This window comes from Grampus griseus, assembly GCF_964374135.1.
Source record: "Grampus griseus genome assembly, chromosome: 12".
Lineage (NCBI taxonomy): Eukaryota > Metazoa > Chordata > Mammalia > Artiodactyla > Delphinidae > Grampus > Grampus griseus.
The window spans coordinates 73,103,628-73,130,767 of NC_139006.1; the positions used below are offsets into that span (position 1 = coordinate 73,103,628).

Below are 27,140 nucleotides of genomic sequence, written 5' to 3' on the forward strand. Positions count from 1 at the left end.
TGCCCAACGCGGGTGCTGGTGGCGTCGCCGGGCACACGCAAGTCACTGAGTCAGCAGAGCGCGCCTCTGGAGGAGCGGACCCGCCGGCGATGGAAAGCCACGTGCTCCCCTCCTTGGCGTGAGGCAATCCTCCTCCCACAGCCTCGGGAAGCCCCGACGCCACAGGCTTCCTCGCCATAGTGGTGCCGCCCGACCGTAGTTCCTCCACCGCTTCCTCCTCCAGCTGCCACCACTCGACCCTTCCTGCTCAGCAACGACTCCACCTCCCACCCGGGTTTGAAGCGCGCGCCTCGCCGCGGCCCAGAAGAGGCGGCGCGAAGGGCGGGGGGAGGTGCGCGGCCGCGCGCACGCGCGCAGTGGGCAGCCCCGCCCCCGCCCGAGGCCCCGCCCCCGGAGCCGCTACCGCGGCCAGCGGGCCCGACTCACCCAGGCAAACCTGCCTCTGCGGGGCGGGAAGCGGCGCTTCCTCCTCCGAGCACGGTGCAGCGCCGTCCAATTAGTCCTTCCGCCCCTGCCTCCGCGGCGCCGCGACGAGCGAGGGGGCGAGCGGAAAGTGCGCGATGCGGCCGGCGGGAGCAGCGGCTGTCGCGGGGTCGCCGGCGCGGGACATGTCGCTGTGCGGGGAGCTGCTGCAGGCCCCGCCGCCCCTGGCGTCGCAGCCGCCGGCGGCCGCGCCCTCGGGGCCGCCGCTCCCCGCAGCAGCCAGCGTGACCCTCAACCGCCTTCCGGAGCCGCTGCTGCGGAGGCTCGGCCGGAGCTTGGACCGAGCGCCCGAGGGCCGGGGATGGAGGAGGCTGGCCGAGGTGGCAGGGAGTCGGGGGCGCCTCCGGCTCAGGTGCGGCACCGGGGCCCGGGGTGGGGTGGGGTGTAAGGGCGGGGCGGGGTCACGTGGGGGCGTACTTGGGCGGGGGGCGCGCGGGGAGAGTGAAGTGGGCGCGGGAGAGGGAGGGCGGACGCGGCGATGGGTGAGGTTGGAAAACAGCGGGGCCACTTGAGATGGTGCAGGGGCCGCTGGGGATAAGGAGCGCGGAGGGAAGGAGGTGGGAGAACTTAAGTAACCTTCCAGACAGAGAGCCTGAACCCAGGAAACTCCTGGGAATGCAGAGATTCGTGGTTGGACTCCGGCAGTGCACACCCTTTTCCTACTCTCCTCCCCTTTAGCTGAAAGAGAGAAATCGAGGTTGACCAAAGAGAATATAAAGAAAGCTATCTGGAGACCATTACGTTAGGGCGGTAATTCCAAAAGATTAAAATACACAGACCTAGAAGACCTAAGGGACGTTAGGAAGGGGACGTGCAGGTAGATAATGAAGGTGAAGGGTTTGAGGTGCAAGAATTCATGAAGGTTTTAATGTAGATGTAGAGAGAGAAGGATAGTGGGAAAGAAAGAAACTAAACTCACCGTTTTCCTCCATCAAACCAACTTGCCAGGTTTTCTTCCTGATTTCACCATGAACATTAAACCATTTTCCTATTACCAGGCTTGGAACTGGGCTTAAGACTCTCAGGACTCCTTTACACTCTTACGAATTATTGAGAACCCCAGAGAGTTTTTGGGTTTTATTTATTTATTTATTTATTTTTGGCTATGTTGGGTCTTCGTTGTTGCACGCGGGCTTTCTCTAGTTGCGGCGAGCTGGGGCTACTCTTCGTTGTGGTGCGTGAGCTTCTCATTGTGGAGCACGGGCTCTAGGCACGCAGGCTTCAGTAGTTGTGGTGTGAGGGCTTCAGTAGTTGTGGCTCACGGGCTCTAGAGCGCAGACTCAGTAGTTGTGGCGCACGGGCTTAGTTGTTCCGCAGCATGTGGGATCTTCCTGGACCAGGGCTCGAACCCGTGTCCCCTGCGTAGGCAGGCGGATTCTTAACCACTGCGCTGCCAGGGAAACCGCCCCCCCCCCCCCGCCCGAGAGTTTTTAACGTGGGTTCTATATGTTACATACATACAACATATACTGATATTTACCATATTAGAAATTAAAATCAAGAATTTTTTAATATTTAAAGAGAACAATTCATTACATGTTAACAGAAATGACGTGTTTTTGTGGAAGAACAAACTTTTCCAAAACAAAAAATTTAGTTAGAAAAGTGGCATTGTTTTACATTTTGAAAATCTCTTTAATGTCTTGCCTTAATCCCAGAGAACCGGCATCTTTTATGTCCTTCTGCACTCAGTCTGTTGCACTGTCACAGGTCAGATAACACTGGATATGCCAATGTCCATTCTTGAGAGAATGAATGAAAAAAATAAATAACATCTTAGTATTATTATGAAAAGTCATTTTGACCTTGGGCATCCTGTGAAAAGGGCCTCAGGAACTGCAGTAGGGCTTCCCAGACTACACTTAGAACCACTGCTCTAGATCACTGTTACGATTTGGGTCTGCCTTTGAACCCCTTAGCAGTTTTTTTAACTTCTCATATAACCAAACTTTGTCTTGTACTATAATTATTTGTACACGTCTTTATAAACTCCTCGAGAACAAGAAGATTTAAGATCCTATATGTTATGCATAGAACCTATCTTAGACACTCTATAAATAATTTTGAATTGAGAGGGGAACCATTCATTCAAAATTAAGTTTTTTGAGTGCCTGATCTTTGCAAATGTTTCAGAAGATAAAACGATGTCAGATATTTAGCTCCTACTTATAAGGGCTTATGCAGTAATAGACTGTTATTCTGAGACAATCACAAATAATATGTTAGAGGCTATGTTGGGTGTGAATAATAACAGTGGGTTTTTATCATTTATTAATCAGTTAATATATATAACAGACAATGTATTAAGTATTTAATTCTCACCACAACCTTGAGTTTCAAAGAGTTTGAGGTTAAACCAGAATAATGATGATTTGGGATTATTTGGCTGTTCAATGGAGTAATGATGTGAGGATGGAATCAAGAAGTGGTAAATTTGCAAAGTTGAGCAGATGGCATACTTTTTTCTTTCTTTCTTTCTTTTTTTCTTTTTAATTTTTTGCTACTCTGCACGGCACGTGGGGTCTTAGTTCCCCAACCAGGGATCGAACCCATGTTCCCTGCACTGGAAGCACAGAGTCTTAACCACTGGACTGCCAGGGAAGTACCCCCCCCTTTTTTTTTTTTTTCTGTTCTAGGAAGAATACATTGTGCTTTTGGCTGTGCAAAGAAAATCCAAGATACATACTATTATTCTAGGTCCATAGATTTCTGAATTTCTAGACTTACAATAACATAAACAGTTGTCTTCTTTGTGGGCAGGGGGCGGGGTCAGATTACCAGATCTGTGATTGGTTAATTTGTGAAATTAACTACTACTCTAGTTAGGGAAGGCTCTGGCCTTTCCTGAAGAAGGTTCTCCTGAAGTGAGCACTCCTATTTGGCCATGAAGGAGGGAGAACATCAGTAAGGCCCTGTCGCTGAAGAGGCATGGCTGATGGAATCTAAAAGTAGTGGATACCTGACATCAGGTGTTCAGTTTTCCTCCCTAAGCCTTCAGTTAAGTTTTGTTAAAGGCTATAGAATGGTATTAGCTTTGTTTGAGGAACTAATGGAAAAGTTTGAGACCACTTCTCTGGTGAAGGTAGTATGGAGAGAGGGCAGTTGCCCAGCAAGAGGAGACAAGCAACAAAGGGCATGAAGTTGTGGAAGCTGGGGATTTCAGGGTGGGAAGTTTACTGGGGACAGATGAGTTTGGCCAGCCTTCCAGGATGGTGAAGGTTAGCTCAGAGTAGGTTAGTTGTGCTGGGGAAAGTGGAGGCCACCCTGAAGGTTGGAGAACTGGAGAACATTAAGCTCACATACCTGTTGAGATCAGAAGAATTAAACTGACCTAACAAAAGATTAGCCCTGGGAACTTGGAGGCTGGGGAGTGACAACTGAGGGGGCAAGGTAAGCTGGCGGTGCTTTTTCTATTTAAGACTAAAACAGTGATTTTAAAACGATTTCATACCGATGGCAAAAGAGCATCTACAATAGTAAAAGGTCTGAAAGGCATTTTTCTCTAGTGTCAAACACAGGAATTATAGTGAATCTAGTCCAAATGGATGACAGTTCCCACGAGGATGTGCAGTGCTTTCTGCAGAGTCGCTGGATTCACAGCCCTAAAATCCCAGAAGTTTGCCTATTCTGTTTCTTTTCACTTTTTTTCCTCACTCTATACGACTTTCCTCAGACTAGGTAAGAATTTAATAAATAAGCCACAGGAGTTCCTTCTGAACTGTCCCATCAGGGATAAGGAGTGTTTCCAGATGGTTATTGGTGATTCAGGATAAATCCTTACATATAGTTTAGTTTTCCAAAACATGAACATGTGGGAGTGCCCTAAACAAACTCAGCCCTAGTTCCATTCCAAACTGCCTGAATATTGAATGCCCTTTGCTGTCAGTGTAGATAAGCACAGGTTCTGAGTGTCTTGCCCAAGCAGTGTGAATTCTGCGGAGGCTTGGAACGTTCGAGCCCCAAAGATGGCAGAACTTTCAGGAGGCTCTAATAGTGTGTAAGTTCCATGAAGGAGGGAGCTTAGAGATGGGGCTTTGGGACCAGGGAAAACAGTCAGCCACTGCATACTTGCTGTGTAGAAGGTGCTCTTTTAGCTACGGAATCCTGCCCTTGAGCACTTTATGATAGGAAGGTTTCCTCCTGTCCCTATCTCTTCAGTCTCTACCTCTTCATCTTTGGATTTTTGGAATGCCCTAGGGCTTAGGCGTTGTATCTCTTTGTCTAGGCTTCTTCACCTAATCCCCACCTTGGTGTTATCCTTAAGTCCTCCTAGCTTTACACATATTTAGGTTGATTACTCTCAGTTCATATCTTCAGCCCATGTCTTTGCTTTGAACTCCTGGATTCATTCGTGTAGATCTCCTCTTGAATGACTAATAGACATCCTAAATGCAACACGTCCAAAACTTAACACGTCTTCCACCATAACCTCTTTCTCTTGCAGTCTTCTGCATTTCAGTGAAGGGCAACTACATCTGTCCAGGTGCTGAGGCCAGGAACTTCAGAGTCATTCCTGACTCCGCTTTTATATACCACATCCACTGCATCAGCAAATCCCTTCTGCCATACCTCCAGTATGTGTCTAGAATCCTACGTCCACTGCGACCACCCTGGTCCAGGCCACCATTATCTCTCACCTGCATTGTTCCAATGGCCGCCTAACTTCTCCGCCTCCTGCTTTGCTCCCATCCCAGTCTATTCTCAATATAGCAGTAAGAATCTTTTAAAACATTAAATCAGGTCTTATCCTCCCTGTGTTCAAAACCCTCCTATTGTTTCTCCATCTCAGAGTAAAAACACCAGTTAGCTACCAGTGAGCTCTTGGAACTGATATCCTGTTAGTGTCTCCCTCCCTCTCTCAGCTCTAGTCACACATGCTTTCTTGCCCTTCCTTGAAGACAGTAGGGCCTTTGGACTTGCTGTTTGCTCAACCTGAGATGTTTTCCACGGATGAACCACAAGATAGGCTCCTTTACCTCTTCAGGTGTTTGCTTAAAAGTCACCTTCTCACAAGAGAATGACAAATATATGATGTTGCTTATATGTAGAATCTAAAAGAATGATACAAATGAAGTTATTTACAAAATAGAAATAGACTCACAGATGTAGAAAACAGACTTATGGTTACCAAAGGGGAAAGGAGGGAGCGATAAATTAGGAATTTGGGACTAAAATATACACACTACTGTATATAAAATAGGTAACCAACAAGGGCCTACTATATAGCAGAGGGAACTATACTCAATATCTTGTAATAACCTATAATGGAGGAGAATGTAAAAAAGGAATATATTTGTATATTTATGTATAATTGAATCACTTTGCTATACATTTGAAACTAGCACAGCATTGTAAATCAACTATATTTCAATAAAAATTTTAAAAATAAACAACATTGATTACATTTTTTTTAAAAAGGTCACCTTCTCAGTGAGGTCTTCTCTGATCACACTACTTAAAATCACCCTCTACGTCTGCTCCAGCCTTACCTATCCCCCTGCTTTGCTTTGTTTTTCTCCAAAGCACTTAGGACAGTTGGATGGATGGATGCACAGGTCTCTGTGTGTGTATACATATCTGTCCCTCTCCTGTAGAAAAATCCAGGAGGATGGGCGATTTTGTTTGCAGCTAGAAAAATACCTAGAAAAAATGGTTGTCCTATTTTAGGTGATTAATAAGTAGTTGTTGAATTAATGAATAAGGATTCTGAAGTGTAAATGTACCAAGAGAAACAAAAGAATCTAAAAGCAGTGCCATGGTTTGTACCCTAAAAGGTGTATAATATCAATATGTTCTATTTGATTATACATTTTAAAAAGATAAATATAGGGGTTTTTTTAAAGCAAAGTCTATTTGTTTCAGTAAGAAAGCAGTCTTTTTAATTAAATCAGAAATTTCAAATTAGAGCTGGTAGAAACCACTTCAAAGCACAGCCTGACAGGAATGTAACTAAAAAAGGAAAGAAAGAAAAGTTGAGTATGTATAAACATCATCTTAGCTGAAAGCCGGTGCCCATGTGGAAAATCAGTAAAAGGAAAGAAGAGAGGGCACCTTGTTTTTCTCCAGTGCCTCTTGTATTGGAAGAGAAGTCGTTGTCTATTTCAATTTGATTTTTCTTCATTTGGTGGGGGGAAAGTAAAATTGTTTTTAGTTTTCTCCATATTAATATAAAGATTAAAGCACCGTTTGGTTGCATCTGACAAGACGGCATCTTAATTTCATGTATCAGATCTTGATAACCTTTGTGAATCATAAAAAAAATAGCATACAGCATCCTTGTTTTTATAAATTTCATATTATAATTATTTGAAAAATGGGTAATCCTTATATTGTGTCTAATACCGGTTCCTTGGGTATTCCAGAGACTAGTAAAAGAAAATTTTACAAAATATTGTAGCAGCACCTTCTGCTTTTGTTTTTGCTACCATCGCAATCACCATTATTTCATAAAAGAAAGGACACTTTGACACTTTTAAAAATAGGAAAGATAATCTTAGGGTAAAAGACAGTCTTATTGTCCTTACCTTTATCAATTTGCCGTGGACTTCAGTTTGTGCTGCCAGAGTGTACAGCCCAGAATTGGGAACGGTTGATCTGTAATATGATTATTGACATTTAACAAGGATAGACTATTGAATATACAAATTTAGCTAGAATACCTAGAAAAGAATACCTAGTGACTGGAGGCTTTGGAGGACACTATCTGGTTACCAAAACAGTAATAACTCAAAAACAATTTTTAAAAAAATTATTTTATTTATTTATTTTTGGCTGCATTGGGTCTTTGTTGCGGTACGCAGGGGCTACTCTTCTTTGTGGTGCGCGGGCTTCTCATTGTGGTGGCTTCTCGTTGCGGAGCATGGGCTCTAGGCGTGTGGGCTTCAGTAGTTGTGGCACATGGGCTCAGTAGTTGTGGCTCGCAGGCTTTAGAGCACAGGCTCAGTAGTTGTGGCGCACAGGCTTAGTTGCTTCGCAGCACGTGGGATCTTCCTGGACCAGGGCTCGAACCCATGTCCCCTGCACTGGCAGGCGGATCCTCAACCACTGCGCCACCAGGGAAGTCTCTCAAAAACAGTTTTTGTTTGTTTGTTTGTTTGTTTTAGTCATAGATAGGTAAGCTTTATTCCAACGTCTACATAAAAATGAGTTGATGTCGAACAGGAAACGGTTTTTCCAAAGGGTTAAAGTCTATCACATAACAGAACTTGGTCCTTTTCCCTTTAGTTTGTCTCTCAGTTCAGTTGGCTGATGCATCATTATTCGTGTCCGCCCTCACTAATCATTTTCACCACACACAATATCTAAAAGTCTTCGGGTGGTACTTCCCATTTCTCTGGAGATCTCTTAAGCTGTTTTCAGTTACAAGAGATGGGCAAGGTTTTTATCTGTTCTCACTCTACTCCACGGGAGCCAAAAACACATCCCTGAATTCTCTTGTTCAAATTGTGGCTGTTGGCAAAGCATTCAAATGAAGAACTTAATGCTAACGCACAAAGGACACAGTATAATCTCTGTATAATAGTGACTTCGCTTCAACCTTTTCTCATTAAAGAATTATTTTTATTATCTCTCCACAAGGGAGTTATAAAAAATACCTGTAAGAACATTGAAAAGGCTCTTAAAAGTCCTGGAATGAAAAATTCTGCAGTATAAATTACGATACATCGTCTATGACTTGCAAATAAGAATAAATTCTACAAGCTAGAATTTCTGAATGATTTTGATAGGAATTTACCAGAAGGAGCCAGAACATCAAACCTTAACGATTTCCTGTTTTCATCCCAATTGAGTTTTTGAAAAGCTGTATAATCTGTTGACAGGCACAATCCACACAGGAACTTGCTGCTGCCACTGATGATGAAATCAATCTGAAGGACAGAGATTTGTATGCTGGACGCGCCAGGCTCTTCCATGCAACTGGCTGAAGTGGTCTTCTCTTATTTTTTTCCCTTATGTTTTAAATAAAAGTAAATATACATATGGTAAAAATTTAAATGGTACAGAAAGATCTAAAATAATCAGTAAATATCCTTTTCTCTCATAACCTAGAAAATCTGGTGTCTTCCAAATCATCAGGCGTATGAATAATTTGCAAAGCAAAGTCAAACTTGTAGTCTCTTCATCTGAAAATTATTCTCAGGACTTTTGGAATGTGTTGATTCTGTCATGTATTACCTCTGTTACAGAGGAAAGCCATGCAGTCTTATTCTTCTTAAAAAAAACCTAATTACAAAAGCAACACACATGCTCTGCTCAGAGACAGCAAGTCCAGGCAGCACCTTGTACTCCGTGGATCTGGCCCTAGTTACGGGCAGAGTCCCTGGTATCATCCAGAGTCATGGGCAGCAGGAGCTCAGCCGAGCCCTTCCTGATGCCTCGGATCCTCCTGGCCAGCGGCACATCCTTCGGGAACAGAGTGACACGGCCGGCATGTAAGGAGAGGAGATAGGCATCCTCAAAGAGACGAACTAGAAACGCTTCTGCTGCGTCTTGTAGGGCCAGCAGGGCCTGGGTTTCCCAATTGAAGTCCACACCACGAGTGAATTTAACACGTATTTCTCTTGCCAGGCGGCAGAAGGGGTTCTTCCTTTAACAACAGGTGTGTGCTCTTCTGAAGAGTTCGGATCTCCTTCAGAACCCGATGTCTCCGGCGAGCAAGTTGACGGGAGGAAGTGCCTAAGGATGGGCCCGGCCGGAGTGGGGTGGGGGGGGCGGGCGGCGGGAGCCGGGCTCGCGGCGCGCCTCCTTGGGGCTTCGGGCTTGCGGATCCGGCGGCGCGGGCCCATGGTTGGAGCTCGGGGTTGCGGACCGCGGCTCCTTCTCGGCCTTCCGGGTCCAGCGGCAGAGGCTGGCATCCAGGGTCAAAAACAGTTTTTAAGGAAAAGGTAAAACAGTTTTAGAAATAAGCGAAATTAGCCTTAGTCTCCTTTTAATATTCCCATATTTTTATTGCATAATAAGAGCTAGCTTTTATTGAGTGCTTATTATTTGCCGCACACTGTGCTAAGTACTTTTTACATGGATTGTCTAATTTAATTCTAACAATACTGTGAGATAGAATATTAGTATTGAAGTTATTTTGGTTGGATCCATTTTCTTCATGAAATAACCTACTTTATCACAGAATTATAAATCTTGGGTGACCATTATATAAATGCTGTGGCAGCCTTTTACTAAAACTGATCAAAATGAATGTGGACTAACAATATTTTAAGTCGTATGAAAGCTTGCTAACTAATCTTGGCTCTGCCGCAGCTGTGGTACCATTATGTTTGACCCCTTCCATCCAGGCTTCCAGGCATTTCAGTTATAAATAATTCATATGGGCAAGAAATTTTAGGTATTGAGGGATTTTAAAAAGATATATATATATATATATATGATAGGGTGTCTGCTTGCAAGGAGTACTGTTATCTAGTTGGGTAAAGAAGACATGCTTGTGAAAGAAAAGCTCATGATTTTAAGACAAAATTGTGTCGAAACATATAGAACAGGAGTCTGCAAACAACAGCCTGTGGGCCATATTGAGGCCACTGCCTGTTTTTGTATAGCTAAGAATGTTTTTTATATTTTAAAAATTATAAAACAAAACAAAAATCAAGAAAAGAATATGCAGCAGAGACTCTGTGGCCCGTATGAAGCCTAAAACATTTACTCTCTGGCACTTTACAGGAAAAGTTTGCCAACTTCTGCTATCCAAGATGAGCATCATTAGGAGACCGTGTCTAAAGGGACAGCAGCATTCGTAATGTAAACCGTTTTCCCCACCACGCAACAACTTGCTGTGTATTCTCTACAACACCCATGACGGGGCCAAACACATAGCAGGCAGGTCATAGTGAAGAAAATCTGTTGACTTGAATTAAATTTGTTGTTTGCAGTTGTCTAGACTTGGAGCAGTGTTGTCTTAAGGTCCTGGAGCCTGAAGGCAGCCCGAGCCTGTGTTTACTGAAGCTGCTGGGTGAGAAAGGCTGTACGGTCGTGGAGCTGAGCGACTTCCTGCAGACAATGGAGCACACTGAGGTCCTTCAGCTCCTCAACCCCCCAGGTACGTGCTTCCCGGGGGCACGTTCTCCAGGAGTTCATGGAGGCAGACTCAGAGGAAAATATCTCATTTGACCAAATGAATTGTGTTAAGTATTTTTGAAACATGTGAACATATGGAGCCTCGTTTTCCCCCCCAGGTTGAGACTAAAGAACACATAAAAAGCAAATACAGTGTATAAACATTTGTTGGATTGTTTTCCAAAAAAACAGCTATAGAAGACATTTTGGGGACAATTGGAATAACTTGAGTGTAACCTGCATATTAGACGTTAGGGAATCACCATGTGATGATGGTGCTGTACTTCTATAGAAGAATGTCTTTATTCCAAGGAAGTGCATGTGAAAGTGTTGAGGGGAAAGGTTTCTATAACTTATGTTAAAATAGTGCAGCCAAGAAAGTAAATACACACATTTATTTATGTATATGAATGAGAGAAAGTGTAACAAATGTTTATTGTTGAAGTTTTTTGCCAACATGGTGCTTTTGAAATGTTGAGTAACTCAACCACATGATTTTTTTTTTCCTGAATATACCAATATTGTGAGGTTGCTCACTTCCAAGGTCAGATTTGAGGAACAGGAAACAGTCCCACCTTTCCACAACTGTGGATGGAGTTGGTCAGTTACCATGACGTCAGCAGGAGGGACCACGTCATCCAAGTCACGTGATGGCAGCGGCGCTGCAGACCTTCTTTCTTGGGGGCTTGGGGAATTAGAGACACGCCTTGTAGTGATGTACTGACAAGTACACGTAGCAGAAACCCCAACTCAAGTTGGTGTAATAAAGGGAGCATGCTGGTTCCAACAGAAAAGTCTTGAAGCAGGTTGGGCTTCGAGAAAGGCAGGGGGCAGCCCTGTTTCCAAGGAGTTGGATTTTGTCTTTGCTCTTCCTTTCTTGTCATTGGCTTCCTCCCAAGGCTGACTTTCTACCTAGTCATGGGATGTCTACTAGCTGTTCCTTGCATTAATCTTCGTCTCAGCAAAAAGCGTAGGATTCCCTAATAAGCTAACTAATTTTGGCCATGTGCCTGTCCCTGTACCTGTCACCAGCCAGGGAGTTGGAATGTGCCAGTTCCCCTGGCTTAGAGCCAGGAGTGGAGTGGGTTCAGTTAGCTTTCCAGAAACCTCATGGATCGCCAAATAAAATTGGATGCTGGGCGTGTGAGGGGGAGCACCTGAAAAGTCTACTACAAATGGAAGGGACCCTGGATTGTGAGCCAGGAAATCTGGACTCTCAGGTTATCCCTGGCTCTACCAGGCCTAGTGTAGATGAGGAAGTAGGTCCTCTATAAACGCCTCTCTTGTGTTACCCACTGTATCTGATGCTTGACAAATGTTTCTCAGTGCCTCTTCATACAAGAGGCCTGGGATAATGCAGATCCCATCTAGATGCAATTGCTTTCTGTCACCAAACAGTAAATTATTTCTTCAGGTGACATTTATTAATTTTTGTATCCCCAGTGTCTCAAAAGTACCCAAGAGTTGTGGCAATTGAAATCTGCCAGTCTAGGGCACTCAGCCTCTAAGTTCTCAGACTTTATAGACTTACCGGGGCCTCTAAGGAACCTCTCTGGGAATTAACTATAACTTTAATATCTCATTACGTTTTTCAATAATTGCACTTAATCACTCCACCGTTGTTGCCAAGTCAATAAAATGAGAGTCAGTGTTCTCTACCTCTCAGACTTGGAGGAGCTGCTGAGATGATGCTGTGTTGAGTTGCATCTAGGTGACCACGGAGGCTGCACACACATCTCATGATCTGTGGTGTGATCACTGGCCTGAGATCAAAGGTTTCCAGGTTTTCACAGTTTCCCATGTATGAAACTGAGCTTGACTGAAATTGAGTCACATGTTTATTTGTGTGTAATGATGCGCCTGGAATTTTTAGCAGTATTCTCTGTTTTGACGTGATAGGCCAGCAGCGAATACAGTGCCATCCTGATAAACATCAGTCATCTTCTTGGGAAAAATCTGTTTCTGCTCTTTGAGTTTCTCTCCAAATACTAGGATCAGCGCTTCACCGTCAGTGTCCCCTGTGCAGATCGTTCCGATGTTGGGCCAACGGGCTTTTTCAGTTATCCCCTGGGACTCTTTCGTATTTGAGGGGAGAATAGGAAAAAGACAGCAGTTTCTACATGACCACTTATGCACTATTTCTGTGAAGTTTTATGTCATATTAGGCATATCGTATTCATTAGCTATATAGTATTCATTAGAAAGCAGTTGTTACTTGAATGTTAATTATTGATTTAAGAGGAAATATTTGGGGATCTAATAAAACTCAGTAATTTACAGTTAGCTTTCTACCTGAATCTCACTTGGATAATCTAAAACTTACTGTATTTACATACATTAGAATATAGAAATATAAGAATTTGAGAATAATTTTTATATTTCAATAAAGACATTGAGAATAAAAACTACTGTAATTATATTAAGAATGCAAGCTCTGATAGAATCAACTTAATCTGGGATTTTGCTCATTCGATCAACATTACTGTATTCTAATACTTCTGCTATTCCAGGCACTGTGCTTGGTACTATGAATTAAAACAATCGTTCCTGCATGTTCAAAATTCATCGTGTAGTAGGGGAGACAAACATGTAACTCATCACGTCCAGTACAATCCTAAAAACAAGTATGTATTAAATCTCGTTTTTTCTTTTCAGTGTATTCCTGAATCTTGGTGAAAATAAAAGGAGGACTAATCTAACATTTTCTCTCTTTTTTTTTTTGGTAGCGCAGTTTCAGAAGAAGACATTAGTTCTTATTCCACAAAGAGCCTGATGACTTCTATCTGATTGTCGTTATAGAGAGCTCTGGTTTTGGGTGACTAAGATGCTGTGAACCTCTGAACAGGTCTTTCAGGCCTAAATACAAGGGGAAGGGGAAACTTCAGATTTATTTTAGTCTGATTTTGTCATATTCCATCCCAGTTGTTTGTGGGATGACAGCCAGAGATGGCCATAGAAGATGGCTGCGGTACCAAGTTTCTTGGATGTCTTTGCTTTGGTGGCTCAGAGGTAGCTGGGGAGGGTTCCCCCATCTCTAACTGGAACACCTGCCTTGATCAGGAGCCAACTTCAGTGGTCCCTCATTTAGCATGAGGTCTAAGCCAAGGGTAACTCACCCCCAAATTCTTGTGCTCCATGGGCTCTGACACGTAATATATTTTTCAAAAGGTTGTGGTTTACTGTCTTCTGCTTTCCCTCCGATTGGGCTTTTCCATAGCACATGGGTTGGCCAGCTTGCCTCTCAGACTGGTCTTGCCTGCCCTTTGTTAGAGAAATGGCTTATAATTTTTGTGGATGGATGGTGTCCATCTGCATTTTCCAGCTCTGACTCATTGTTTCCCTACTTTTATTCCTTTGGTCATTTCAGTGGGAATTGAAGAGGGGCGGGATGTTAAATGAAGTTGCTGAAATTGTTTTGAACCAGAGGTCTGTAATGATTTTTTTAGACCTTTATTTATTTTTTTATTTAAGGGTCAAAGACTCTGATCTCAAAGCAACCAAAATTGGCATCTGTAACCTTGGCAAATACAGATAAACTTAGATGTGCCATTTGAGATGTTTTTGTTTTGAGTGAAACCATTTGAGTGCTGACTAGTAGCCTCTATCAGCTAGAGTCCTGCACATCACGAGACTGGTTGTCAAGGAAGCCGTGCTCTGACCTGGAATCGGCTAAGCAGAGGCTAGACAGTGGGGGATGTTTAGAGAGCATTAACACGTTACACGTGGCTTTCATTAGATGGATTCCCAAGGTTCTTTCTGCTCCAGTTCTGGGATGCTGCCATTTTATTTCATTCTTGTATGAAAGGAGCTTTGCTGCGCATACATTTCAGAAGTGCTGGCAGAGTCATGTGATTTCACTGACATCTTTTCCATTTTTCCCCACCCCTTTTTCATATCAATTCATTTTTCTTCTTTAATTCCTTGTACTATACTCATTGTTATGTTTCTGGTACCAATTTTTTATTACTTTTATTGTCTCTAAGACAAGAGCGAAGATAGTTGAATATTATTCTTTCGTTTCCAGGATAGCTTTACTTCACATTTTATCTTCGCAATTCTGTGAAAGCCCAGAACAGTACTATTATGAACATTTAAATTTTATTTTATTTTTTATTTTACTTTTATTTTTTTAACATCTTTATTGGAGTATAATTGCTTTACAATGGTATGTTAGTTTCTGCTGTATAACAAAGTGAATCAGTTATACATATACATATATCCCCATATCTCCTCCCTCTTGCATCTCCCTCCCACTCTCTCTATCCCACCCCTCTAGGTGGTCACAAAGCACTGAGCTGATCTCCCTGTGCTATGCGGCTGCTTCCCTCTAGCTATCAATTTTACGTTTGGTAGTGTATATATGTCCATGCCACTCTCTCACTTTGTCACCACTTACCCTTCCCCCTCCCTGTGTCCTCAAGTCCATTCTCTACGTCTGAGTCTTTATTCCTGTCCTGCCCCTAGGTTTTTGGATTTTTTTTTTTATTTAGCTTCCATATATATGTGTTAACATACGGTGTTTGTTTTTCTCTTTCTGACTTACTGCACTCTGTATGACAGACTCTAGGTCCATCCATCTCACTACAAATAACTCAATTTCGTTTCTTTTTATGGCTGAGTAATATTCCATTGTATATATGTGCCACATCTTCTTTATCCATTCATCTGTCGATGGACACTTAGGTTGCTTCCATGTCCTGTACATTTAAATTTTAAATGCGAGCACACATTTATGTGGAAAAAGAGATGACCAGAAGTTATCATTTGGCCAAAATCACAGTTGGTTATTGACAAAAGTAGTATCAGAATCCGGGTCTCCTGAACCTGACCTGAACCCTGACCTGAACTCAATGTCATTTCAATAATGCTAGGAAGTTTCTGGATTGTTTGGGAGGCTTAGTTATGGATTATTACCTCAATTCTCTCTTTGACCCACAGACTTCCATTTTTTTCTTCTTGCCAAATTAAAAAGTACTCAACTACTAGATCTTACTTATAAGGGACTCATCTTGTTCCGTGAACAACAGAAATTCCTGAAAGCAAGATATTAAGAAGTGAAAAGAGGTAAAGATCATATAAATGGGAATAAAATTAAAGAAGAAGAGAGCTAGAAAGAGAGTGGTGGTGAGGGCTGGAAGGATGGGTTTCCACGCCAAGGTGTTAAAGGGAATTGTCGATGATGTAGAAGGATGAGGGGTGTGATGTAGGAGACCAGGTTTAGCCACAGTAGATGCAAATGTAAATTGACCTGTAAGAGGAAAGTACACAGCCAGTACACTGGTTGTGTAATGAGGGGAAGTTGTTAGAGGAAGAGGAATGGTATTTATTCTGGGACTCTCTGGGGTGCTTTTCAGTAATAGTTTTGAAATGTTCAAAATAACGTTGAGGGAGAGTTTTAGATGGAAGATGATAGAAAATGTTTTTTGGTTCATGGCCTCTGAAAATGGATGCGCTGTGACATACCCAATAGATCTGTTCCTGGAAAAGCTGTGAATTACTTCGATAGTAACTGCATTGTAAGAGAGAACAACTCAAAGGGAATCTATGATGAATCCTTTTGTCAGGTCAAGAATCACCCTAATTTATCTGTTTAGTGATTTCCTGCAGGGGTTGTAGTTTTATTGTGTAATGTCTTGAGCCGGTTGCTCTACACAGGTGTACACGTGTTGAAAGCACAATCCCCATGTTCCATCAGACCCAGTCAGATTCTCTCCGGCTTACAGGAAATGAAGTAACCTCTCTGACTTCTTTGCAGATGTTATCTGAAAAATAGGCTCGTTTGCCAGGAAGCTGTGCATTCAACCTTTAAAACAGAACTTTCGTCTGCCTTGGTACACCGTCCAGAGCTCTGTGTCATCTTCCCTCTTTACTTTGTTCAGCACATTCTGCCTAGTGGGCGCTGCGCGAGGGTGGTTAGAGGTGACCGTGGTTCCCTGTCGCACACGAGACAGGGTGGAAAGAAATATGTGTGGTTAAGACACGGGAGGTGTTGTGACTTCTCTCTGTGCTACTCACCAGGGCGGGTTCCAAATCACACTGTGCCTTTCAATTCTCAGTCTTTGAAGCAGTAGATAATAAAGACATGTCTTTGATTGCTTCTTGAAGACTTAGACTACTAAAATTGTTGGTATAGGACAGATGTATCAACTGTGAGTTTGAATGTCTGTTAAAAATCATTCAGTCTTGTCTCCCACAAAGGAAGCTTTTAGAACATCCTGGTCACATGGGCGCCTTCCTCTGAAGTCATTCATTTCTTCGTAAGACCCTCTAGAGAGAAAGCCTTTCAGTTTCCTTCATTCTCATCTCTTGTCTCTTTGTGTAATAGCAGAGGATCTTGGCCACAGTACATGTGTAAGCACTGCCACGGCACAAGACACTGCACGGTGCCTGACAGCCTCCTTCCAGTAAGAGAGGCTCACTGTGGCAGAAGATGGGATTAGCCTGGGAGATGCATTAAGAACCATCAGAAAATGATAACTATGTGAGGTGATGGATGTGTTAATTAACTTGATTGTGACAACCATTTCACAAACGTATACCTATACTGAATCATGTTGCACACCCTTATATATATGCAGTTTTTATTTGTCACTTATACCTCAATGAAGGTGGAAGGAAAAAAGAACAATCACTGGGATAACCCAAGGCTTAAAAGGGTTTTAAAGCCCAAGAAACCTTAGCTTTGCATCCTGGTTCTGCTGTTTTACAATGAGAAGAAAAGGAATCTCAGAGAAGTTAATAATTTACACAGGGTAATTTGGATGACTTTCTGCAAATGACGTAAGTTCATTTTCCTCATTGTAACATAGATCTAGTTAATATCTAACTCACGTGATTATTTTGAAAGTTAGAGATCAAAGTGCTGGGCATATGGAAAGCAGCCAGTAAATTGCCGTTATAGTAATTTTTGTTATTATTATACACATTCTTTCAACAGATATGTGTTGAACACCCACCGTTTCACATATACCAGGCACTGTTCTAGGCGTCTGGTAAACTGGTGGCTGAGACAAGAGCTTCTGTTTTAGCAGGTGACACAGATAATAAGAAACGGGACTTGGGGTGATTAGTGCAGTGAAGCCCACAAAGTGGGATGAGTGTAATGCTGGGTGGGAGGGGGGAGGTAGCTCATGTTTCCTGGACCAGCTGGTGACCTGGATGATGAGAGAGTCTGTCAGGAAACAGTGGGGGTTGGGGGGAATCCAGCAGAGAAGCAGGAGGTGGAAAGGCAGGAAAGAGCTTGTCTTCCGAAGGAAAGAGGCCCTCGCGGCTGGAGCCTGGTGGGCACGAGGGCCTCGTTGGCCATGTAAGGAGCTTGGGTTTCATTCTAAATCCAATGGGAGGTCAGTAAAGGGTTTTATCAGAGGAGTGACATGGATTAATTTGTTTTAAAAAGACATTGGGCTGCTGGTTGGAAGTAAGGAAAGAAAGTTCGCCGGCTGTGAGAATAGTTCAGTTCGGGAGGGGATGGCGGCTTGGATTAAGCTCATGGCATTGAAGATGGTGAGATGTGGAAATGCGTAAGCGACAGGCCTCGCAGCTAAATTACACGTGGGGAAGGAGGACATGGGCAGGAGGGGTTTGGGGGTGCTGCTAAGTTTCCGTCCTGAGTAACTGGATGCTTGGGGTGAGGCCGGGGCCTGGTTTATCTTCCCTGAGATGGACAAGACTGGGGGCTCTTGCGGAGGAGGAGATCTTGTGTGGGATCTTCCCGGACCGGGGCACGAACCCGTGTCCCCTGCATTGGCAGGCGGACTCTCAACCACTGCGCCACCAGGGAAGCCCAACTCCAGGATCTTTGACAGGAAGCTCCTGTCAAAAGTTTTCCAAGTTCTGATGCTGGTAGTCATTTCTCAGATGAGAACTGTTTGCATCACATGTATCAAATTTATATCCTGCTGTTCTGTTTCTGTACCTTTCTGATTACAGAATAGTTTTAATGCTAAATCACAGCATTGACATTCATATGCCCTTTCTTTTTTAATATTTATTTTTTTATTTAGGCTGTGCCAGGTCTTTTTTTTTTTTAATTTGTTTATTTGTTTTGTTTTTATTTTTGGCTGTGTTGGGTCTTCACTGCTGCGCACGGGCTTTCTCTAGTTGCGGTGAGCGGGGGCTACTCTTCGTTGCGGTGCGCAGGCTTCTCATTGTCGTGGCTTTTCTTGTTGTGGAGCGTGGGCTCTAGGCGCACAGGCTTCAGTAGTTGTGGCACGTGGGCTCAGTAGTTGTGGCTCGCGGGCTCTAGAGCACAGGCTCAGTAGTTGTGGCGCACACGCTTAGTTGCTCTGCGGCATGTGGGATCTTCCCCGACCAGGGCTCGAACCCATGTCCCCTGCATTGGCAGGTGGATTCTTAACCACTGCGCCACCAGGGAAGCCCCATGCACCAGGTCTTAATTACCACACGCCGGCTCTTAGTTGTGGCAGGCAGGATCTAGTTCCCTGACCAGGGATCGAACCCGGGCCCCCTCATTGGGAGCACAGAGTCTCACCCACTGGGCCACCAGGGAAGTCCCTCATATGTCTTTTGAAGACATTTAAGTGGTATTTAAACTCACAGTTGTCTTACTAACAGCGCACCTAACTCAGTTGAAGGGCTGGCCGGATAAGCCTTTATGACTAAGTATTTCTAGAGCTGGCACAGAGAAAGCATCGTGACTGCTGTATGCAGACAGCTATGATAAGGCTCATCCTGGTTTCAGAGGCGTTAGAATGTGGAAAAAGTGTTTCTCAGAATTGAAGAAATATGGCAAACAATTTTTTCCCCCAATCGTGGGGAAGTACAGTAGATCAAAGTCTTCTGCAGGTGAGTTCCTTTCCTCCAGGTTTTATAGAGCCTGGAACTCACAAACTCATCATCTGATGGAGAAGGAGATGTGAATGGGTGATTTATAACCAGGATGAATATGCAGGTTATTTCCAAAATATTTCTTCTTTTGGTTTCAGAAACATAAACAAGGAAAACCCCTCTTCTCTGACTTTATATAACTTTTTTTTTTTAAGGAATAAAGATCACTGTAAACCCAGAATCCAAGGCAGTCTTGGCTGGACAGTTTGTGAAGCTGTGTTGCCGGGCAACTGGGCATCCTTTTGTACAATATCAGTGGTTCAAAATGAATAAAGAGGTAATTTTTTAATGTCTTTTAAATGCCTTTTAATTCCTCTGTCATGAGAAGAGAGAAAGAAAATTAATTAGCCTGTTGTCTTCAGTGTGTTTTTAGGAGTTTTGTTTGAGGATATGATAGGTCCTTGTTAAAGGATCTGTGTTATTACCGGAGTGTTTATTCAGTAATCATTACTTTGGTAAGCAGTAATAAAATCAGTTCTCTATTCTGAAAATTGTGGAAAATCAGGAGTACTTGGGGCAACAATGTTAACAAACATGAAACATCACCAGTACATTCTAAAATATCTACACAAAATCCTTTACAACAGATTATGTTCCAGTCTGAATCTTTAAAAGATTTTCAAAGCAACATGGAAGGCAATATTATTTTAAGCATTCCCCATAACTGTATTATATCAGAAGATTTAGGCTTTTATGGTAGATTCTGAAGTAAAACTCAGGTCGGTAGAAAGGGGCATTTATTCCTTTTGTGGAAGGATTGTATCCCCATGCCACCCAACCAATAATTTAAAATTGCATATTGGAATCCTCTTGTCTTAAACATTCTTTGAGCACTCTGCTGCTGGGAATTTCTCAGTGGTCTGGCCACGTTGTGTCCCACTGTGGTGGGCTTCTCTCTTCTCCCTCATTCATCTCCCCTTGCTCCCTTCCCTCCTAGATGGTACCTTGAAACTCCATTATTCTTTTCAGCCTGTTAGTCACATAACTAAACTTTCTTTCCAACTCAACATTAAGATTCCATTTGCAAATTTGAAACTAAGTTCAAGAGCTGTTCCGAGATGACAATCTTTCCTTTGATGGGATCAAAGGATCCCATCAAAGGAAACGTGTGGATTTGTACAATTTTTAATTTCCGTCCCTCACACACAGGTGAGGTAAGGCAGATGTGAACTGCAGTAACAGGACTGCACTGGCACCAGACAGGCCTGTGTTGGATCCTTGACTGTTAGTAGCGACTCGAATTCCTATCGTCAGGGGTTGAGAGAACTTAATTGATGGGATAGTTTATGTGCCAAGGCTCTCGAGAGATGGTAACTAAAGTTATTTTTACCATATTTTCTCAATTGCAAAGTGGCTTTCATTTTAATAAACACCTTTTGAGGAAGAAATCATGGACAAAACTTACTCTATTAAGTATATCATTTGTGAACTATGTCCTGACTTGAGAAGGGGAGGAATGTAGAGGGTGAGCAGTGCGTCGTGGATTTGAAGAGTTGCAATGGATTTTAAAGCCCTTACCAGTCGAGTGTTGTCAAACCACACTTAGGTTCATAGTCTATTTCAGGAGATACTCATTTAACAACTACTTGTTGGACACCTGTTTTGTGTCAGGCCAGGTTCTAAGTCCAGGATGGTGAAGCACCGACACACAGGGGCCCTGCCAGCTCCACTGGGGAAAGACAGTGAGCAAATAAGATAACTCTGTGAGTTAAGAGCTGTGAGAAAATAAACAGGGTGATACAAAGGGAGAAGCCACTAAAGGTCTTAAGTAGGAGAAGTAACATGATAGAATTTTTGTTTTTAAAACACCAACTTGCTGCTTGAAGGGAAGCAAGAACAAAGCAAGAAGACCAGTTAGGGGCTCCCCTGGTGGCGCAGTGGTTGAGAGTCCGCCTGCCGATGCAGGGGACACAGGTTCGTGCCCCGGTCCGGGAAGATCCCACATGCCGCAGAGCGGCTGCGCCCGTGAGCCATGGCCGCTGAGCCTGCGCGTCTGGAGCCTGTGCTCCGCGACGGGAGAGGCCACAGCAGTGAGAGGCCCGCGTACCGCAAAAAAAAAAAAAAAAAAAGACCAGTTATCTAATGCCTACACTGGACTAGAAATAACAGTAGTGTGGATTAGGACATGGCAGTGGAGATGGATCAAAGTGGGTAAGTCACTTTATTTTAGAGATAGAGTTCATCAAACCTGACAGATTAAATGTGGAGCCTGAGGGGAAAGGAAGAGAGCTCAAGGATGACCCTAGATTTTCTACTTAAGCATCTGGGGACCTGTTATTTACTGAGGTGTTAAGAGACCGGGAGAGGAAGAGATTAAGGGCAGAAACTCAAGAGTTTGGTTTTAGACATGTTAAGTTTGAAGTGCCTATTGGATGTCTAAATGCATCTAAGTCAGCTTGGGTACCTCAGGAGACAACATTGAAAGTTTGTTGGGACTTCCCTGGCAGTCTAGTGGTTAGGACTCGACGCTTCCACTGCAAGGGGCACAGGTTTGATCCCTGGTCAGGGAACTAAGATCCCGCGTGCACGGCCAAAATAAATAAATACATAGATAAATGTGTTAAAAAAAAAAAAAAAAAGAAAGAAAGTTTGTGTAGTGGAGGAGGAACCAGTAGAGAGACTAAGAAGAATTTGCAAGATAAGAGGAAAACCAGGAGAGAATGGTATGAAGCCCTTGGGAAAGTATTTCAAGAAGAAAGGGGTGGTCAGCATTTTCAGTGCTGCTGAGAGGGTATGTGGGTCAAGGGGGGGTGTACTTGGGATTCTTTTGTTTAAGATATAAAGGTACTAGAGTATGTTTGGGGGAGTGATACAATAAAAGGGAGAAATAGATGCTAAAGCAGAGAGAAAATTGCAGGAGCAAAGTCAGAGAGGATGAGGGGATTGTTGGAGAGGAAAAAACCTTTCTCCCACCCTCTCATGCTCAGTCCCTGGGGGCCTGTGAATTAACAGGCAAAATACAGATTAACAAGAGAAGTTTATTCATATGGGAAATTACAAAAGAAGTAGTCCTGTGATTGGTTACAGTTAGAGGAGAAGGGAGGAAGGAGAAAAAGCCTCTCTGGGAAGAACAAATGGGTTTCTTTAGGAAATAGATACAAAGGGGTTTCTAGGAGAATAAACAGGAGATGAGAACGTTTGTGGTAATATCTATTCATGCAAGTGCAAATGGTCTTTCCATCTTCCTCATGGCTATTTAAAACTTCCCTGGAGAGGGGATTTATGGTAGGTTTCCTCTTGGTCTTCTTCCTAGGAATAAAAGCCACCCTGAAGAGGGAATTTATGGCAGCCTCATTTCCCAGAAGTTTCTGCTTTTGGTCAGATAAGGAAAGCTCTGATAAGGCTTCTTTCTGCATCTGTTGAATCCTAAACATCTTCAGCTTGAGCTAGTTTACATACCAGCTTTGGGACTCTGAGTGGTTTAGGATCCCCATGCAACCCAAGCCCAGGTAACCTTTGTTAGGAAGACACGCTTTCCATTTTAACAGGAGGGAAGAGAGTTACAAATAAGCACAGACTAAAGTCAATGGCTGAGAGAAGTGGGATTGCAGGAGGTTTGAGGAGAGAGAAAGTCCACAGGAATAGCCTAGTAGGAAAGCAGACTTAGTAGGTTCACGTGGTTAGGATGGTCAGGCAGTGCTAAGGCAGCCTCCATCCCAGTTGTCAGATCTTCAGCGAAATGCTCTCTCTCCGGTGCAGGTTCTGAGAGGAGAGAGAGCCGAATTCAATTGGTTGGAGTTTGGAGACGGAGAGCTTATTAAATAAAGTACTTTGCAAGGGAGCCAATATATAATGAGGCACTTGACAAAGCCCTTTGACAATATGCCAGAGTTGGGTGGTGCTGATAAATTGATGGGAGCAGCTAAGGTGAAAGAAAACTTAACGTGGTGACCAGAGCCCAGGAGTAAAAGCTTGGGAAACCCTTGCATAGACCTTCCTTCCCATCACTGATAGGCTTCCCATAGCCCTTCTCCACCCAGACCTTGAGAGAAGCGTATTGGTCACGGCGTCTATCCTCTGATAGAATTTTGCAGATGAGGAAATGAGGCCTTGGGGTAAAATAACTTGCTCTTATACTGACAGCTAATTTGATCAGAACAGAAATAAAGAGCCAGGCCTAACTTTCTGTGATCCCTTCACTCCATCATGGGTTGGTCATGTTGTATGACTACTTAGCTCATAAATGTTACAATTCTAGATTCGTTAGATACTAATGATCAAACAATTTTAAATGACAGATTAGATACCTTTCTATTAGTGAGTTTGGGGAAGATATAAGGGAGAGAGAGAGCCTAACTCTCTTGTTAACAGATTTGTAGAAGACTGATTTTCTAAGACTTCAGTCCCAAGTTACTCAAAATGTTGTTGTTTTTTAAGTAACAGATACTTTAGAACTTGGGGGAAAAAAAGATATACTTTGCAAAGTTCCAAGAACATCATACATTTTGCACAGCACGTTTTTATAAGGTGTGTTTTGATGAGTCATTCATTTTTATCCTCTCATTGATTCTTTCACAGATTCCGAACGGAAATGCATCAGAACTTATTTTTAACACGGTGCATATAAAAGATGCAGGCTTTTATGTCTGTCGAGTTAATAATAATTTCACCTTCGAATTTAGCCAGTGGTCACAGTTGGATGTTTGTGATGTCACAGAAGTAACAGAAGGCTTCCAGAGTAAGTGATAAAGTAACTTGAATGCTGGGATGGGAATTGCCTTTTTTAAATTTTATTTTAAATGTTTACTTTTAAATAAATAATTTCAAAGTATCAAAGATAGTACTCACATATGTACTTCACCCAATATAATGTCACCAGTCGATAATATTTTATCCCATATCCCATGTGATGGATAGATAGACAGACAAGACGGACATGCAGATGTCTTGGGCTGACATGACCTTTCTCAGTTTGGCCCTGCTGCTGACCTATTCAAACTTGCCACCTTTCATGGGTCTGAATGTTGTGGTCTCTGGTTTTGGGGGAGAAGAGAAATCTAATGCCGTCTTGCTCACTTTTCAGTTCCTTTCTATACTTTTTCTCCCAAACTATTGTATTACTTCTAAAAAATTGTGTCATGGAATAAAGACTATCTATAGAGTTGAAGTAGGCGTGACAGGGCATATAGTGCATCATTTGCTGCAGTGAAGCATTTCATCCAACTGGTTTTCTACTTTTGCCATCCATCTTTTTAGTCCAATAACCAGTATTGATCAAGGGAAAAACCCAGTGTACTCTAAAGAGTAGCCATCAGGTATTATTTTTTCACACAAACAGTCAAGAACCATATTTGTCATTTTTGCTAGACAAAAAGAATGAGGGAAACAGACTTTTTGTGGCCAATTTGTCTGTCTTCCATTCTTCTCTCAATTTAGCTTTTCCTACACCCGAATAAAGTCTCTAGAAATAGTCATGATTAATTGAGTGATTTATGTTTCCCTAGAATGTTTCTGTGCATGTAATTAACTTTAATATGTTTATAAATGGAATCTTATTCATTCAACAAATATTATTGATCACCTGCAATGTGCTAGACACTGAGTTTCATTGTTACTGGATCACATTGACAAGGCTTCTGTCCTCAAGGCCCTTAGAGAGTAACAGATGAGCATTCAGTAGATAACGCTTAACCCATGCATATTTATTCAGTGCTAATAACAAAACTCCTAATTTTAAGGCAAGTTAAATGAAACAGCAGAACGTAGAGCTTTCTGTTTTGAACAGAAACATCACTCAAGGTGTTTCTGTCCTTTGCTCCCACCGAAAAGACTCTGTGGCCAAACACATTTAGGAACCACTTAAACTGTTTTCCCCTCTTAAATACACAGTGCATACTAACACTTGGAAAACTGAGAAGTCCTGCAATAAAGACAACTGTTTAACTTTGTTTAACCCAGAATGTTCTAAACTTATTTGTCTATAGCATCCTTTTATCCACAGAACATCTCCTAATATTTCTAGATGTGCTACAGTTTTATGGAACATCATTTGGGAGATGCTATTGAAGATTGTAAAAAAAAAAAAGATGGATGAACTTGAAAATATTTTTTTAATTAAAAAATATTTTTTTAACCTCGAGATTTTATTTATGTTCCGTGATATTTTTCTTTTAATTTAAGGAAGTTTGGATGGCGTCTCTGACTCTAAGTTGCAAATCTGTATTGAACCAAAGTCCCAAAAGTTGATGCCTGGCAGCACGTTGATCCTACAGTGTGTTGCTGTTGGAAGCCCCATTCCTCACTACCAGTGGTTCAAAAATGAATCACCATTAACACATGAGACAAAAAAGCTATACATGGTAGGAAGTTGGCCTTGGGGGTATTTGGGGGGGTTAATATGTAAAATAGTATAATTGAAAATTACAGTGAATATTAAAATTCATATTCTCTGGGGTGTTTTAATGTTCTCAGTATTTTTTCAAGTTCTTTATTATCTAATATTAATTGATTCTTATATTTGCAAAAGGGCTAGAACACCAGCCCACATGTAAGTGCTTGTATGAAAAATGTCAAACTGAGTATTGCATCAGACTCACCACTGTTAGATTCATTGTATTGTTTGCTTGCTAATATTTGACCTAATGAATGGAAGTAATCTAGGAATGTCTGAAATGTTAGGATTTGTAGGTTTAAAAAAAAAAAAAACTCAAAATAACTTTCTCCAAGCCACTTCAATTAACATTGAGGAAATGTGAGCATGTGCTAATATTGATGCAGGTGCCTTATGTGGATCTGGAGCATCAAGGAACCTATTGGTGTCGTGTATATAATGATCGAGACAGTCAAAACAGCAAGAAAGTAGAAGTCATCGTAGGTAAGCAGTATCGCTCAGTATTCTGACAAATGGAGCCGTATAAAATGAAGTGTTTGAACAGCGGAAATTCTGTTCACCCATTGAATTTAATGGTATGTTAAACAAAATAACTGCTGATGCTTAGAAAGTTGAGAGCATACATACTAAAACTCCTAATCAGGATTCACATACAAAGAGCAGAAAGAACTGTAAAAAAGGCTATTTTATTGAGACCGTTTTCATAATTTTTTTAGTTTTATAGTTTATGTTAAACATTTATGGCAAAAATGTATTCCTTAAAGCTTTAGCTAAAAAAAAAAAAAAAAAACCCTTGATTTAGGGGAAAAAGATTTTTAATAAACTATTTTTTCAAAAAAAATCACAGGCATATAAAGAAAAGAATGATTATTAACCAACAGTCCCTCTATGAAGTGCATAATGTGGGGGTGTGTTCTAGTTAAGCTTAATGCATTTAGTTATGTTGTCAGTAGGAGGAGATACTGATGCATATGTTGGTTTGTCAACGTATTTGTGCTATTTATCTCTGCTTGATGGCTGCCCTTCCTAAGATCATGAATTACAATATATTCACATTTGTTTTCTCTGAAACAAGGAAGAACAGATGTGGCAGTGGAGTGCACTGAAGGTAGTGTAATCCTTTGGTTTGAAACCAAATATCCCGCATGCTGGTTCCTCTTGGGATTGGTGGAGTGCCCTGGTTTACTGAGTGCAGTGATGGAAAAAATACTAGCTATAAGAAAAAATTTTGATAGAAGGATACTGTATCTTAGTCTTTGAGGGTTAATAAATTACCAGAGACACTATTAAACTGACATTAATTAAAACAACTAATTTTTATTGTAAAGCAATTATACCCCAATAAAGATGTTAAAAAAAAAACAACTAATTTTTAATTGATTTTCTATTGTATATAAAAATAAAGTTCCTGGGA

The 27,140-nt window shown here is 42.2% G+C and overlaps 1 protein-coding gene and 1 pseudogene across 2 annotated transcripts in view; one reads left to right on the forward strand and one right to left on the reverse strand.

Moving 5' to 3' along the window:
• Positions 1 to 560: 560 nt before the first annotated feature.
• MALT1 (MALT1 paracaspase) overlaps positions 561 to 27,140 on the forward strand; it is a gene marked incomplete at its 5' end in the record, with an annotated part of 58,153 nt that continues 31,573 nt past the window's right edge. The window contains 7 exons of the mRNA XM_082667472.1: positions 561 to 835; positions 10,365 to 10,531; positions 19,551 to 19,672; positions 23,914 to 24,073; positions 25,516 to 25,694; positions 26,113 to 26,209; positions 26,802 to 26,834. Of these exons, the coding sequence (XP_082523598.1) occupies positions 561 to 835; positions 10,365 to 10,531; positions 19,551 to 19,672; positions 23,914 to 24,073; positions 25,516 to 25,694; positions 26,113 to 26,209; positions 26,802 to 26,834 (1,033 nt within the window). The remainder of the gene's footprint in view (positions 836 to 10,364; positions 10,532 to 19,550; positions 19,673 to 23,913; positions 24,074 to 25,515; positions 25,695 to 26,112; positions 26,210 to 26,801; positions 26,835 to 27,140) is intronic.
• On the reverse strand, positions 8,785 to 9,269 carry LOC309830980 (histone H3-like centromeric protein A; annotated as a pseudogene). The gene has a single exon. The product of its transcript is annotated as a histone H3-like centromeric protein A (transcript).